Raw genomic sequence first — 16,400 nt, forward strand, 5'->3', positions numbered from 1 at the left:
ACAAAGGCCTAGACTTTCTCAAAGATCTTTAAAATATTGGTGGTCCTCAACTTGCGACAGTTTGCTTAGTGACTGTTCAAAGTTACAACAGCACTGAAAAAAGTGACTTATAACCATTTTTCACTCTTATAACCATTGCAGCATTCCCCTGGTCGTGATTAAAAATTCAGGCATTTGCTAACTGACTCATGTCTAAAATGATTGCAGTTATTCTTATTTTATACCTTTTTCTAATTCTTTTATTCTAACTGCATATATGAACTCTGTTACATTTCTATTTTCCTTGGCAATTATATGGAGATCAGATAATTGCAAAAGTTGTTTATCATAGCTTCTAATACCCTTTTCTTGCTGTTGTTTTTATTCTGAAAGCGTGGAGACAGTAAATGACGGACAGTTTCATAGTGTGGAGCTGGTGATGTTGAACCAGACCTTGAATTTGGTAGTAGATAAAGGCACTCCCAAAAGTCTTGGCAAACTGCAGAAGCAACCTGTGGTTGGTCATGATACTCCACTGTACATTGGAGGTGAGTTTTGATTTCTGCATAATTTCAACTGAAGGTGACGCTAAATAATACTCTTAAGACCTCCACAAATGCACAATAAAAGACAATTAGCTGAAATGTGAAATAATTGCAGAAGATTCCAATCTTTTTGCCTGAAACGCAATGCTATCCCACAGCAAAATAATATGTTGATGTTATTATTATTTTAAATGTATATATTTGAGGGGTCCTTGCTAACCTCTGAGCTTGCTTATTTTCTTGCAGACGTTTCATTAGCCTAACTAGGTAACATTCTTAGTGCTGGTATGGAGTTCTTACATTGTATGTTGTAGATGACTCCTCCCCAATGAAAAAACAAGAGTTATCTTCAACATACAATGTAAGAACTACAGCAACCACCATGGAGGACAAACAGGCAGAAGACTGGCAGAACAAATTTATGAACACCAACTGGCAGTCAGAAGACATGATGAAAATTCTTTAATTTCACAACACATTTAACCGTAGTTTTAATTGTGAAAATGTGACAATGCTAGACCAGGCCAAGTCCAAAAATGCCAGGGAATTTCTAGAAGCGTGGCACTCGGACAAATCAGCCATCAATAGACACACAGACTTTAACAGCATCTACAGATTATGCAAAAGATATAATCAACCAGCTCAAAAGAGAAAAAGGTTCCAGCACCTCTACACCAGAAGTCAGCACTCAGATGAGCATAGATGAACTCCAAGGTTAATTTCAGACCAATGATCAAGTAAGCAAAATCCGGAAAAAAGAAGTGGCCAAAGAACCAACAGTAAACAGCCCAACCAAAGAATCTCTAAAACCGCCCTCACCCACACAGACAGACAAGACACCTGAATATAAACAGGAAACAGCACTCCTCACTAGCACTGATGAGGTTACCTAGTTAGGGTGATCAAATGTCTGCAAGAAAACAAGCAAGCTCAGAGAGCATCAAAGACCCCTCATTTCACCCCTGAGCTCCTCTATTAGTATTTATATATATGTATGAACTTCAAAATTTGTGCAAATGTTTGCTTTTTTTCAGCATACATTTTTGAAATGCTATGCACAAAACTAAAATGTAGTAAATGATGCCATACAAGAGATAGATAGATAGATAGATGATAGATAGATAGATAGATAGATAGATAGATAGATAGATAGATAGATAGATAGATAGATAGACAGATAGATAGGAGAGAGAGATCACTAATAAACTGCTGCAATCTGCTTATCTAATCTTGTGCCACTATGTCATTACTTCCAAGTGAAATATTACTCAAATCATTCACAAAGCATTTTGTAACTTCCTTTGCAGGAATTCCCACATCTACAGGGCTGTCTTCATTGAGGCAGGGGACAGAGAGGACACCAAGTGGCTTTCATGGGTGTATTCATGATGTCCGAATTAATAATGAGCTGCAGGATTTCAAAGAACTACCACATCAGTCTGTAGGAGTCCTTCCTGGTTGCAAATCCTGTAACATCTGTAAGCATGGAATTTGCCGCTCTCTTGAAAAGTCAAGTGTGGTCTGTGAGTGCCATCCAGGCTGGACAGGTTCACTGTGTGATCAAGAACTTAACGATCCCTGCCTTGGCAACAAGTAAGTTTCGTTCAGTGTAACTTTCCTTACAGATAAAAGGAATGTGTGACAAATGTGGGATAAAGCAATGTGAAATCCAACAGATTTTTTTCCCCCTTTCTTCTATAAGATGCCTTCATGGAAAGTGCTTTGCCACCAACTCTGCTTATACATGCAAGTGTATAGAAGATTACACAGGTATGCACTGTGATCGAAAAAATGATTCCTCCAACTCCTGCAGATTTCTAAAATGTAACCACGGACAGTGTAAGATCTCTGCACAAGGGGAACCCTACTGCGAATGTGATCCAAACTACAATGGAGAGCGTTGTGATAGAGGTTGGTGTATTTGTAATATGTTTTATTTAGCCATTTACAAAGCAATACAGAAGCTCTGCTGATGTCTTTCCATTTCAAAGAAAATTCCATTTGTGTACTATACATTTACACACTCTTACATATGTGATCTGTCTTCCTTTTGCCTGACAGAATTGGGGTGCATATGGCACAGCAATAAATCTTTGTTACCCATATCAAAAGTTACATCAGATGACAACAGCATTTTTAATCCCTGTCAGTTCTGCAGTAGTTGAGAAATGCAGTTAGTTCTGTCTTACATCCTTATTATATTAGCAATTTGCATAGCAAATCTTAGCTAAGATAAAAATCCAGAAATCACACTGACACAAAAACATCCTTATGCTGGTTAGACTGCATAGTTAAGTATTGTCTTTTCTGAAGAACAGCACTTCTTCAGGGCTTTAGAGACAACTTTTCCCAGCACTATTTGGAAATTTTACAAACTGAATGAGAATGTTTTTGTACAGGAAATAAATGTCCTAATGAAATGTCATTAAGCTATAATCTCTGCCAGGATGAATTTTTGAAAGAGAATGTTACACAATGCCCTTTTAAAAAATAATTTTCATATTAAATTGTGTTAATAATTCAATTAGTGTTTTAGTTAACTTTTATTAACATAAAAGAAGATGCATGTTAATATTAATGGGGTGTACTTTTAACAAGATTATAGACCTATAGCTAATTACTCTCTCACAGTTTATTAGCAAAATAAAGTCAGAAATTTTCAGTGTTATGGCTTGATACAGGTTATATTAAAGGATATTGCTTTGATTGAGAACATCACATCACATTCCAGTAAATATTGTCTCACACTGTCAAACTTGTGAGATAATTCAGACCAGAAGCACACCCAGAAATATTAGCTCTAAGTCTATTGTAAGATTACATTACAGAAAATTGCAGGTGTGAAAGTACATCTCTCTCCAGTTTGTTTTTAAAATCCAAGAAATTAGGGAGTGTCTGTTCTGAGATGTTTACCGTGCCCACGTTCTTCTGAGGGCTCAGTTTCCACTTGTCTGATCCTTGTCTCCTGCAGCTCTTCCACCTGTCTTTCAAGCTCATTTCTACATACCATTATATATTCTTTTGCTAACCTAAGGCCAATATGTTTATACTATGGTTTCCTGATCTATGGATATGTTTTCCATGAGGAGGAGGATGTTCTGAGATTCCCATTTTTCTAAATGCAGACCTTAACATCATCCACACCATCAAAGACATTTCTGTAATCAATGAAGTACATCTCTTTTTGCTGTTGTTTGATTATCCCATATATATTGGAAATAATGCTTTGTGTTCTTCCATCCAAAGTTTGAGCATCTGGTGTTTCTGTCTCCAGAATAACAGAATAACAGAGTTGGAAGAGAGCTTGGAAGTCTTCTAGTCTAACTCCCTACTAAGGCAGGAAACCCTATACCATTTCAAAGAAAGGCATTTCATGTAGAGCTCTAGTCCAGGGGTCTCCAACCTTGGCAACTTTAAGCATGGAGGACTTCAGTTCCCAGAAGTTCCCGGAATTCTGGGAGTTGAAATCCTGCAGGCTTACAGTTGCCAAGGTTGGAGACCCCTGCTCTAGTCTGTGTTGGATTATTTTGCTAGTGTGTGAAATTATGAGTACTACACAATAGTTTACATAGTTTACATGTTTAGTCTTCTTTCTTTGGTATTGGTATGTGTATTGACTTCCAGTATGTCACTAACTGTATCTGTCTCCAGATTTACTGCCACAGTTTTATTAGAATCTTTATGAACTAAAGAGTGTAATCTTATATCTTTCAGCATCTGTCCCTTATTGCTTCATAGCTCCTACTACGCTAATAACATTCCAGAGATTACTAAAAAATTTGGTTGTTATTCCAGGCCTTGTGACAGTGTAGTTTTGAAGACCTCATTAATCAAGTTCAATTTTATAGTTGACTATAAAATATCATTCTTTTGATTGGCTGTGATCTTTTTATAACGACTGCTTTTGTTTTTCATTTTTAAGTCATCCAGAGTCATTAAGGAGACAGATGGCCTTGAAATTGGATGGATGGATGATAGACAGGCATAGGCCGAGAGACATTAATACATGGAAGAAAGAGGGAGGATAGATGATAGATAGATAGATAGATAGATAGATAGATAGATAGATAGATAGATAGATAGATAGATAGATAGATAGATAGAGGCAGGCAGAGGAATTCTTCCTGATTATCTATAAAAATAGATATCATGCTGCAATTCTACAAACTTAAATATATATTATTCACCAATATTACATTGTAACTCTTTAATACTAATTTAAAAGGAAAAGGTCATTTATAGCAGGTTCTTCTGCAAATATTTTTAAATCATGTGGCTTGAAGTCATGTTCTTGATCTTCAGATTTTTGTTTATCAAAATGATGATAAAAGATGATCTTAATGCTTTTGTTTTCACAGAAAATGTCTGTCAAGGAGAGATTATTCGTGAATTCATTCGGAAGCAACAAGATTCCATTTCTTGTGTCTCCATGGTGAAGGTACCTCGTGTGGAATGTCACGGCACTTGTGGGAACAATCAGTGTTGTGTTGTTCTCCGCAGCAAAAGGCGGAAATACGGCTTCCAGTGTGTGGATGGCTCTTCCTTTACAGAAGAGCTAGAGAGACATGTGGAGTGTGGCTGTGCAAAGTGTTTATAAGCTTATGATCAGCCTCTTTGCCCTTTGTATCAAATCTGCTTCAAACACAGGACCTATTTACTTTTAAGTGAAGAAGAGAATATTAAGTATATTGTAAAATAAGCAAAAAAAAGTTATTTTTATTATGAAAAGTGACTATTTTCATCTTTTATTATATAAAATCTGACCATTCTGGGTATATGTATCATATATGAGTTATTTTTACTATGGATTTTTTTTACAGTTGGTAAAAAAAATGGAAAAAAAATTCCAAACCTAAACACAGGGATTTTAAAAAAAAGAATATAGTTGATAAGCTTTGCACAATGGCCAGATGTGAAAGGAATTCAAACTGTTTGCCACAGAATTAAAGAAACAGGTGTTGAAATGGTCTGGATATATCTACATAGTAGGAGCGATACATTCTATGATCATTTGTGCCCAGGATTGCTCAGTTAATAGCCTTCTCTCATGACAATGAAAGCTGTATTTGTCACTGTTATGATTTGCTTGATACCATTGCCAAGCACACATGCACACACAGACACACACACACAGAGACACACAACACACACACACTGTGATAACTGTTGTAGCTTGGGCCGTATGCACAGAGGTTTTTATGCACACAATAATGCAATGGTAATAGCAATGTATTTTGTATTCTGTATATGATTGATTGGCACTCAGTTACATTTATCCTATGTTGGGGATCTAACACAATCACTCATACATGGTAAAATTGGGGAATATATTCTTTATAGATTTGTTTAGACCAGAGGTGTCAAACTCACAGCATCACAGCTATGTCATGTGGTGTATCAGGACTTTTCCCCCCTTCGCTAAACCAGGCACAGGCGTGGCTAGCATATGATGTATCTTGCCCATGGGCCAGGAGTTTGACAGCCCTGGTTTAGAATAACAAAATGAAAGGACATTTTCTGAAACTCATAATGAACAACAGAGGGAATTATCCAATTACTTGGCACATACTTCCTTGTCCTTCAACCTGTGAACTAGACCCTCTATATCTCAACACCCAGAGCATCTTGTATGCATCCTCAAGCAAAGAAAGGATGAGAAGATAATTTCCTGTGGTGATGAGCTTTTTATTTGCCATTGAAGAGGATTCAGTTTTTTGGCTTCTAGTTGCAAAGCAGAATGGCAAAGAATGCACCGAAACACTGCCTTACCTGATCATGACAATCCATTTAAAAAGTATTTACACAGATGTATTTTACTTAATCCAAGAATGTGATATTCAGGTATTGTTACCCACTCTTTGCAACTGACTCCTGCATATATTGAGATGGCTGCAAATTTGCAAATTGTAAAGGAATTTCCCCCCTTCCAGATGTAAACTTATGGCAATTGCCTGAAACAACTTCTGACTGTCAGCATGTAGAAGTCTTTCCATCAACCTTGTCTCCAGCCTCTGCTAGATTGCTAGTTATGACATAGGGAGTTATTGATACTAATATGGTGCATGTTGCACTTACCACATGAGAGAACCATGATACAAAAGCTGTTTCATTTAATTCCCAACACTTATCATCAAGTCTTTACAAAAGAGCATTTGGAGAATGTTAACAGAAGGAGACATCTAAGAAAGTTGTACTTCAGCACTATAAATGCCTTTTGCACAACTGCATTTAGCTTCTTTTCCTGGATCTCTTTTCTTTTAGTTGGTATTGCAACAGTAATAGGAGAGCCTAACCCTCCATGGAGCCATGGAGAAGGGTGAGATAATTTTCAGAAGGGCTGTAAAAGGGAAGAATAGGAGGGATAGCTCTTCATGTTCCAATGAGATCTTGAAATCCTAGCAGAAATCTTAAATTTGGAATAAGTAGACTGTAGCCATATTTATCTGGAGCAATGGTTTAGTACAGTTGCTTTTGAAATAGCAAAATATTGGGATCTCTTCTACTAAGGGCAAATGTTTGTTTTCTTGTCATGCTTCATGCATTCACATTTCAGAAGTTTTAAGAATCTAAGAATCCTTATTCTTTGCGGTCTTTTGAAAGCCACAATAGATAAATCAGATTTCCTCGGGATAATTTTAGGCAGGAGGAAAATAATTGATACAATGGTTGCCTTTCAGAGTAAACGGTAATGCATGGAGCCTGCGATCAGTGTAAAATAAAACAATCACTAGCTACTTTGCCAAAAAGTTATTGAAATAATAAGAGTTCAACAGCTGGCAGGGGAGTGAAAAGCTGCAACGGAGAGTGTAGGGTTTGTTATTTTGAGCAGAATATGGAAGCAGCTGGAATTTATAACACAGAAATGCACCCTAGTCTATGGAGACCAAAAGTTTGCAAAAAGAAATGCAGCAACATTCTTTACTTTGAATAAAACTTTGGCACAAGGCATCCTTTCCTTAATGATTTATTCTTATGCATGGCATATTTTACCTGAAAAGCTACTGCCTTTGTTGTGGAGTATAATTTAGCCAAAATAGGCAGATCTTAGTTGAAAGGCTACTAAAGAATGTATACTCCTAAATAGGAAATGAAAAATATAATATTAAGATAGTATCAAAAAAAGGTACAATCTGTACAATCCATTGTCTTCTGTTAGCAAAGTAATATATTTGATAGGACCAAAAATAATAACAATAAAAGCCATCAACATTTTGTGAAATAATTCCAAAAATGTATACACAATTTCCAAATTGAACAAGAATCAACCACAGTGGAATAATATTGGCTGTTTTCCCTCAATATGTATTTGGATTAGAAGATTTAGAAGAAATAATAGACACTTTATTTGCTTGCTGACATTAGATAGTTTATGCTGTGTTGTGTTTCAATTGATTATATGGAATTGATTTCTTTGTCTGTGTTTTTAAGTGCCAAAAGATCTATGAAGTTAGTTTAAAAAGTGTTAATTAGATCTCTCTAAACTGTCAAAATGACAGCAGTACGTCTCAGCTATTGTATGGGGAATGCAGTACCCTACTTTTTAAAAGTAATATAAAGAAAGAACCCTATAAAAATTGTACATTGGCAATGTGGATTAGTATGAATTTTGTGTATTTTACTGGATTGTCCTCTTGTGATGTAATAAATTTAAGTACATTGTTGGGTTACAGATAATTGTACTTTGTCTTGTGTTGCTATTTTTTTCTTCTTCTGTCAGTTGGACATATTTCCATGTCCTTTCCAGATATTTTTTAATCTTTTAGCCATCACTTGGGCTAGGGGCACACAAGGGAACATGTATAATTTAGGAGGTGCAATGGTTCCTGAAAATAGATCACTTTATTAACACTTTATTATTAACTGCAATGAGCTTTCATATTATTTAATTTCTGTTCTCATACAGGTAAACCACAAGTGGAAACAATCTGACCTATAACAACACTGGGCAGAAAGAATCCTTTCATTAATATCTTTTTAAAAATTGCCTGGTCCCTTTTATATATATTTGTACAGTCTATTTATTTATAAAATGTATACACCATTCCAGTGCAATTGGGCTGTAAATGAAAATCATTTAGATTTAAGGCAAATATGGACATCTGGCCCAAGGCATAGAGACTGATTTTAAATTACTGCTTTCAATAAATTTTAAGAATCTACATGGGGGAGGTGCCAAAAAGAACTAGTTCAAAAGATGCATATTTAATTCCATCACAACATAATATATTGAAAAATGATCCTTTTATTCTCTGCCTCTTATTTGTGTAATCAATTGCCATAAATCCTTTGTCTCAGGTTGTCCAAATAGTAGAAGTCAGCAAGACAAAATAAGGTTGTTTGTGATAAAACAACAAATGACATACAATAGGAGATTGCATCTCAGATTCTCCTTATCATTTGCAAGAATGAATCCACTTTTATTTTTAAGTGAAAGAAGACCAAAACATTTAGCACTGTAATTTATTGTCCTCATCATTATTTTAATTTTACTGCCAGGAATGACTGCTTGTTAACCATTTTTATTTTTTTCCAAAGAATCAATCATATTTATTTTATCCCTTAGGCAACTAAGTCCCTTCAATAGATCCTGGTTCAGCACATCGTCCAGGAAATCTTCTTAGGAAATAAAATTAAACCAGTTGCAGAATTGCAAACATTCTTCTGAAAACTTTCATGATACAAATTGTGATCAATGGGATAAGCAGAAGTGAATTATCAAAACTAATCAATAGAAAGCAATTTAATTTTACAGCCCTTTTAGTTGAACATAGGGTAATATAATAGGAAATGAAACTCTAGGCATTCCAGAATGACAGCATGTTGCTGCAAATCTAGAAACAAGTCTGGTAACATTAAGTACTTCTCACTTTGTACTTAAGACTCATTCCATACTGATGTGATGGCATTATAGTGATTATCATGAGTTAGGAAGACAAGATCATTTTTCACTCAGTAAAATTTGTATATTTAAAGTGAAGTTACTCTGAATTTTATCAAGAACCCATGAATAAACTTGGCAACCTTGAAAATAATATATACATAAAAATAATGGGAGAAACAAAAGCAGTGCTGTGGTACGTACTTATCAGCCACCAGACAACTGGCTGTAAAGCGCAGATAGCAGAATGCTAATAGGTAGCAAAATTAACAGAAAAATAATTACATGCAATTCTTATCTTGATTCATTCTCTTGGAAGAGCACTTACCTGTTCTATTAGGCACTTGGGGTGGGGGAGAGATAACATGATAGGATTGAAGCCAGTAACAGAAACACAATTAAGGAATTAGGTGAATTATGTCCTAGGATACTAAAGGAACCTGGACAAGTCAATGCACATTATCTCTGAGAAATCCTGGAAACCAGGTAAGGTACTAGATGATAGAAAAAACACAAATATTATCTTTATTTTAAAAAAAGTGGTGGTGAGGTGGAGAGAATCCAAAGATTTATAGACCAGTCATTCTGATAACAGTTCCTAGGGTGATTCTATTTGAGAATACATCTAAGCGCCTTGAGAAAGATGTAATTGCCAGGGTAGCACGGATTTGTTAAGAATCTTGTCAGACAAAACATAACTCATTTTTTGTTTGGGTAACTTCCTAAGTATATTGGACATATATCTTAACTTTGATAAAAACATTACTTTTTAAAAAGATATCCAATCTAGAATTAAGGAAAAATTTCTTGACAATGAGAACAATTAATCAGTGGAACCGCTTGCATCTAGAACTTGTGGGTACTTCTTCACTGGATGTTTTCAAGAAGAGGTTGGACAACCATTTGTCTGCAATTGTATAGGGCCTTCTGCTTGAGCAGCAGGTTGAACATTACTAGAAGACCTCTAAGGACCCTCTAACCCTATTGTTCTATATTCTACTTGAGAAAATACCCAATGGCATTTTCCTTAGCAAGCTATAGAAGTGTGGGCTGGATGCCCTGACAATTAAATTGGTAAATAGCTAACTTAAAATCTGTATTAAGATGGTATTCATTAATGATTTTTCATGAAATTGGAGTATTGAATGGGATATGAGAAAATCGACATGGGTCTTGTATTCATTGTAACTTTATTAAAGTGAAATTTTTCAGAAAACAGAAAATCTTTAGAGAATGCAGAGGAAGAAATGTTCCCCTCTTCTGCTCAACACTAGTAGCTCACTGCTTTTTTTTCTTTTCTGCCACACTCATCAAAAGTTTTGGCTAGCAATGTTGCCTTTATTGGCCACCTAAACTTTTGTGGAAGACTAAATATTGATTCTTCTGACAATACTTGGTAAATCTTTGGTGCCGGAGAAGCTGTGAAGCAGAGCAAGTTGAAGCAACTTGATTGCTTTGCTCTTAGGCAAGCACATTGCTTCATGAAGCAGATCTTAGAGAGTGCTTCATTCAAAGCTTCAAAATGGCAGTACTCGTCTGAAGGTCTGCACAGTTGTGATTGATTATTGATAGGGTAGTGTGTTCCCATTTACTAGATATGTTCAAGTAAAGGGTGGGAAGAGATGGTTCAGTTTGGTTTCTTATGCTATGCAAAGGTTTGGGCTTAGTGACTATCTGGCTCCTTCCAGATATAATATTCAAAATTTGCTAATCTTTTTAGTTTAGATGAAAAAAACTACAAGTTGATTCCAAATATGTTATCCAATGCCTTTTACGTTAAGTACTTATCTAATCTTCATTCACCAGCCTAAATAGAACTAGTTTATGGAACTTTAAAAGAAAAATCTTTCAACTTAAAATGTGTACATAGCTTCTAGGCAGTCAGCATTCCTTCAAAAAGGCTTCTCAGTCCTGAAAAAGAATTGTGCTAAAGTAGCCCAGATATAATAATAATTTTAATAATAATAAGATAAAACTGAAAATCTTTGTAGGGAGCACATTCTAGATGTCAATCTTTCAAATAACTTTGGTGTTACATCATAGCTTTATCATCTCCAAGTAAACCCATTAGTTTAGAAAGAATTATTTTATTATCCTTTGTCTGAATATGCTAACTATGAATGACCATATTAAACAATAAACAATGTGTCACAATGTTATGGGATTGAAATAATGAGCAGTTTCATGCAATATATTTGTGTGAATAGACATGTCTGAAAGAAACCAACCCAAAATGAGATAGAAGGCAAATATATTTGCTCAAATAGATTTCAGCCTATGATGGAATGGTGGATATGGAAAAGTACCAGAATTTGTTTACTAGTTTAATAACCTCCAGCAAAGCACCTACCAAACATTTCCTTCCCGAACATGTAAGATATAGTCCATTTCTTCCCAGAAGGCTTTGTGAAAATAAAACAGGAAGAAAAAGACAAAAAGCAGGAATAAATGGCTTTGTGAAGAAGCCTCTGTACCTCTTGATCTCCATCCTATAACCAGTATACAAGAATTTTCCAAGATTTCACAGAAATTGAATTAGCTCAAATATGAACAGAATGCCCTTGAAGTTGAAGGCATTGACAATTTCTCTATGCTGGTTCAACACGTGGATGAGGTCAAGTTTAGCTGTTTAGCTGCTGCTGGGAGACATGCTATTCTGAACTCTGGGATTGGGAAGAATGGAAGACAGCAGCTGTGCAAATGCTATTTCCTGGGCCCAGATACAAGTGGGTTGAAGTCATTTATTTGGCATGTAGACTTATTTGATGAGGATAGGTTGCCATCCTTTGACATGTCCTGCTCAAACAAGTCTAGTGGAAGAGATGCTTTTATTATTGCCACAATTAGAAATGAGCAATGTGTCAGCCTCCAAATGTGATCTGCACAGTCAAGTGTTTTCCGCTTCCTGCCCATCCCCAGTGGGCAAAATAACACTGCAGGGAAGCATAAAAATTACCAGGATAAAGATATTCACAAGGTTACTATGAGCAGGAGTGCTGAAAGAATAAATATATGCTTTGCATAGGGAGAGGTGGGAGAGGAAGAAATATCTGAATGTCCATGGTGTACAGATACATATTTTACTTTTTCCTCTTGCCTGAAGAGCCAAAGACAGCAGAGTGCATCCTCCCCTTTGTATTACTAGAGAGATTCTGAGGGAATCTAACAGTAACTGTTAAATATAGAAAAATAAACCCATATATTTATGGCACAGATGTCATGGACCTGGAATTATGTAATCTTGTTTACAGATGTGAACATATTTAAAAATAAAGAGGAATTTGTGGCTTTATGTTGCTAAGTGAGAAATGTGTTAAGTGAGTTTTGTCCCATTTTACAAATTTCTTGCCACATTTAACAAATCACTGCAATTGTTAAATTAGTAACCCAGTAACAATTAGTTGTTAAGTAAATTTGGTTTCCCCATTGACTTTGCTTATCAGAAGTTTGCAAAAGGTGGTCACCCTGATACACTGCAATGGTCACAAATGTGAGTCAGTTCTCAAGCATCCTAATATAAATCACATGACCATGGGGATGTCATAAGCATAAAAAATGGCCATAAGTCACTTTTTTCAGTGCTACTGTAACTTCAAACAGTCACTAAGTGAACTATTGTATATTGAGGACTACCTGTATTAGAGTGGTGAATATAGGCATAAATTAGCATTAAGTGAGCTGGGTCATCTTGTGCCAGTCACTGTCTTTCAGACCTAGGAGGGAAGCAATGGCAAAAACCCCGAAAAACCCTGTCAAGAAAAACTGTAGGGACTTATTCAGGCAATCACCAAGTCAATGCTGGCTTAAAAATGAGGACACCATGATAAAGACAATAGAGATGAACAAGAGAGTCGCACAAGAAAAGGTTTAGTTTACTGATAAGAGAAATTAAATGTAGAAGAAAAAAAAGCAAATAAGCTTGAGTGCATTCTTTTGTAGGCAGGGACTCAAGATGCTGAAGTATGCTTGAACTATTATAGACCAGAAAAATGTATGGACCTAACATTTCCCATGAACAGTATTTACAGTGTGTTATTTGAAAGCTGAAACTGAAACTTAAAAATAATCCATGTCATCATTTAGATATTTGAATTAAATCAAACACATCTGTATTAACCCTGTTTTATATATATATATATTTATGGGCACATCTAATAGTATCAGACTGGGACATTGTGTCATTTATTTTGAAAGGATCCTGTTTTGGAAACAGTACCAATAGATTTGGATTCGAAATATTTTTCTCCCAGTTATGTATTGGTAAAATTTCCCTACAAATTTGGAAAAAAGAGTAAAATAGATATAGGGTAAAATAGATATATATTTTGTACTGCAGTTTTGAATATGTGATATTTTATCCATTAGCAATGGTATTTAGGTATTTAGACTCAGAGATTCACAATATTAATTGAGATAAGTATGTCATAATAACCATAGCCAGCTATAAGGCACTTATAGCAGACTGGTGAATCTGTTCCACCACCTTGACTTTCTAGTGTTTTCTCCTTACTTTTGTTTTTAATCCTGGTCAGGTAGTCTTTCTTTTAAACAAGGAATGCAGCTACACACTCTATTTTCTAAGTGTGCCTATGGGAACAACATGGGGTGTAGGAAAAGAGACATCTGCAGAATCCCACAATTTTGCACAAATGAGTGAGTGTCACAATAGCACGATGCAAGATTACCCCTAACATACTGTATACTTGCAATACAAAATGGACACAGCTTACATTGCAATGGGACAGTGTTTGTTTCATCATTCCCCCCCACCCCCACCAATGATAAAATGATTTTTCTAAATAAAGATGCTATATATCAGAAGCTGTTACAATTCTATTAATGGAAGGAATCTCTCAAAAAATATGTAACTGGAATAAAGGATTGGAAATCCACAAATGAGGTGTTTGCTGGGCATCTCTGGACATCTCTGGACATCTATCATATCTAACAGAAAAACAGAATATTAACAGAATATTAACAGAATAACAGAGTTTGAAGGGACCTTGAAGGTCTTCTAATCCAACAGCCTGCTCAGGCAGGCAACCCTATATTATTTCAGACAAATGATTGTCCAATCTCTTCTTAAATCCTGCAGTGTTGGAGCACCCACAACTTCTGGGGGACAAGTAAGCAACTGGTAGTCTCTGACAATAAATGGTAAAGTCCATCCTAAGTTAAACAGGATAAGTTCTATTCATTGACTAGATGAAATTTTCCTTGTGGACTCTAGTAGCCACCAGGAGTTTCATCACAGAAGAAATGTGGGAAGGACAGAAATAATACAGAAATATGTGAATATGTGAACCAGCAGAGGGAGTACAGAGATCATTGGATCCCTCTAGTTTTGCTACAAATTTATTACCAGATAAACCACTCCTTTTCTTATACAGCATATCTCAGCTACATTCTATTTTTTATGGGAACCAAAAACACAAGTCAGACAGACCTTGTTGATAGTACTGCCTGTCACTCCAGCGCATGTACTTAAATTGTAGGGGTAAATTTTATTTTTAAAAAAGCACTTATCAAAATAGAATGTTGGCTAGAGTTCATAAACCCATATCTGCAGTCGGATTCATGAAATACCAGATTCATGACTGCTGTACCATAGAAACAAAACACATTGCTAACTTGGTAATGCTGTCCTATGCAGCTCTAATCTTTACTAAGAGGCACAGGAATATAACCTAAATGCTTTTTCTTTCCTTCAGAAGTCAGGCTGCCTGATTCCCATGAATAGTGGATTCTGCAAGAAACTTAAGCCTTGATATGGAGTTCTGATTGATTTTCCTGAGCCTATTATCAATTATCTGTTATAGCACAGATAATTGGGTTTTTTCAGTGTTTGCAAATGGAAAGACAATCCAGAAAAATTGCAGTAATACTCTTCTTTTTTCAGTAGAGAAGATCATACAGCCTGTCGGACATTAAGGCCACATTTGAGGGGCCTCTTACATTACATCCACCTCTATTTTATCTAGGTATGCAGAAAGCTAAGAGTGCTATATTTGGGTGACCCAATTTAAAAGGAAACTTGATGGCAGAATGAACTTAGAGTTTGCTATGTATCTTTGCAGCTATTTAGCACTTATCTCAATTTGGTATCCATCCAGAGCAATTATGCACTCTATCCACTCAAAGTTCTGCCTTGAAAAAAAACTACCTACATAAAGCAGCCTGTTGTAGTAATAATCAGATACCAAAACCTGAGAAAAACATAAGCTTGTAAAAAGCCACAGATCATTTAATTTCAACAATTAATCAATCAGAATAGAGCTGGAAGGGACCTTGCTCAACCTCTGCCCAAGCAGGAGACCCTATATACCATTTCAGACAAGTGGTTGTCCAATCTCTTCCTTAAAATGTCCAGTGATGAGGAACCCACAACTGCTGAAGGCAAGCTATTCCACTGATTAATTGTTCTCATTGTTTGGAAGTGATTAGTTTTCATCTATTGTTTCTTGTCCTACCCTTTGGTGCTTTGAAATATAAATTGACCTGCTCCTTTCTGTCATGTCACTCCTAGTCCTTCCTTTCTCCAGACTAGCCATACCCACTTCCTGCAACCCTTCTTCATACGTTTTAGACTCCAGGCATTTAATCATCTTAGTTTTTCCAAAGTTCCATCTTTTTTGTAATTGGTGACCAAAACTGGATGCAGACTTCCAAGTGTAAGCTTACTAAGGTTTTATAAGGTGGTAGTAATACTTCATGTGATTTTGATTCTGTTTATACAACCAAGGATTGTATTAGCATTTTTGGCTGCTGCTACACATTGCCATCATCCAATGTTTATTTCATTTTAATAATAATAATAATACCAATCCTAAATTACCATTTAAAACCCATACATCCGGAGGAAAATATATCATGCAAAGTAATAAAATGCACAGAAACCACCCCTCATCCAAGGCCTAGGAAAAGAGCCAAGTGCAAGCCACAAGAATCTTGTGTGATATTATGACAGAAGTGTTAAAACTGTGAAGTGATACTTTTTA

The 16,400-nt window shown here is 35.8% G+C and overlaps 1 protein-coding gene across 1 annotated transcript in view; it reads left to right on the forward strand.

Moving 5' to 3' along the window:
* Positions 1-8,198, forward strand: part of SLIT3 (slit guidance ligand 3) — a 494,586-nt gene extending 486,388 nt beyond the window's left edge. The window contains exons 33-36 of the mRNA XM_026696342.2: positions 373-527; positions 1,832-2,117; positions 2,227-2,435; positions 4,883-8,198. Coding sequence (XP_026552127.2) covers positions 373-527; positions 1,832-2,117; positions 2,227-2,435; positions 4,883-5,121 — 889 coding nt within the window. The 3' untranslated portion in view covers positions 5,122-8,198. The remainder of the gene's footprint in view (positions 1-372; positions 528-1,831; positions 2,118-2,226; positions 2,436-4,882) is intronic.
* Positions 8,199-16,400: the final 8,202 nt, after the last annotated feature.

This window comes from Pseudonaja textilis, chromosome 2, assembly GCF_049901715.1.
Source record: "Pseudonaja textilis isolate UNSWEBS1 chromosome 2, rPseTex1.2, whole genome shotgun sequence".
Classification (NCBI taxonomy): domain Eukaryota; kingdom Metazoa; phylum Chordata; class Lepidosauria; order Squamata; family Elapidae; genus Pseudonaja; species Pseudonaja textilis.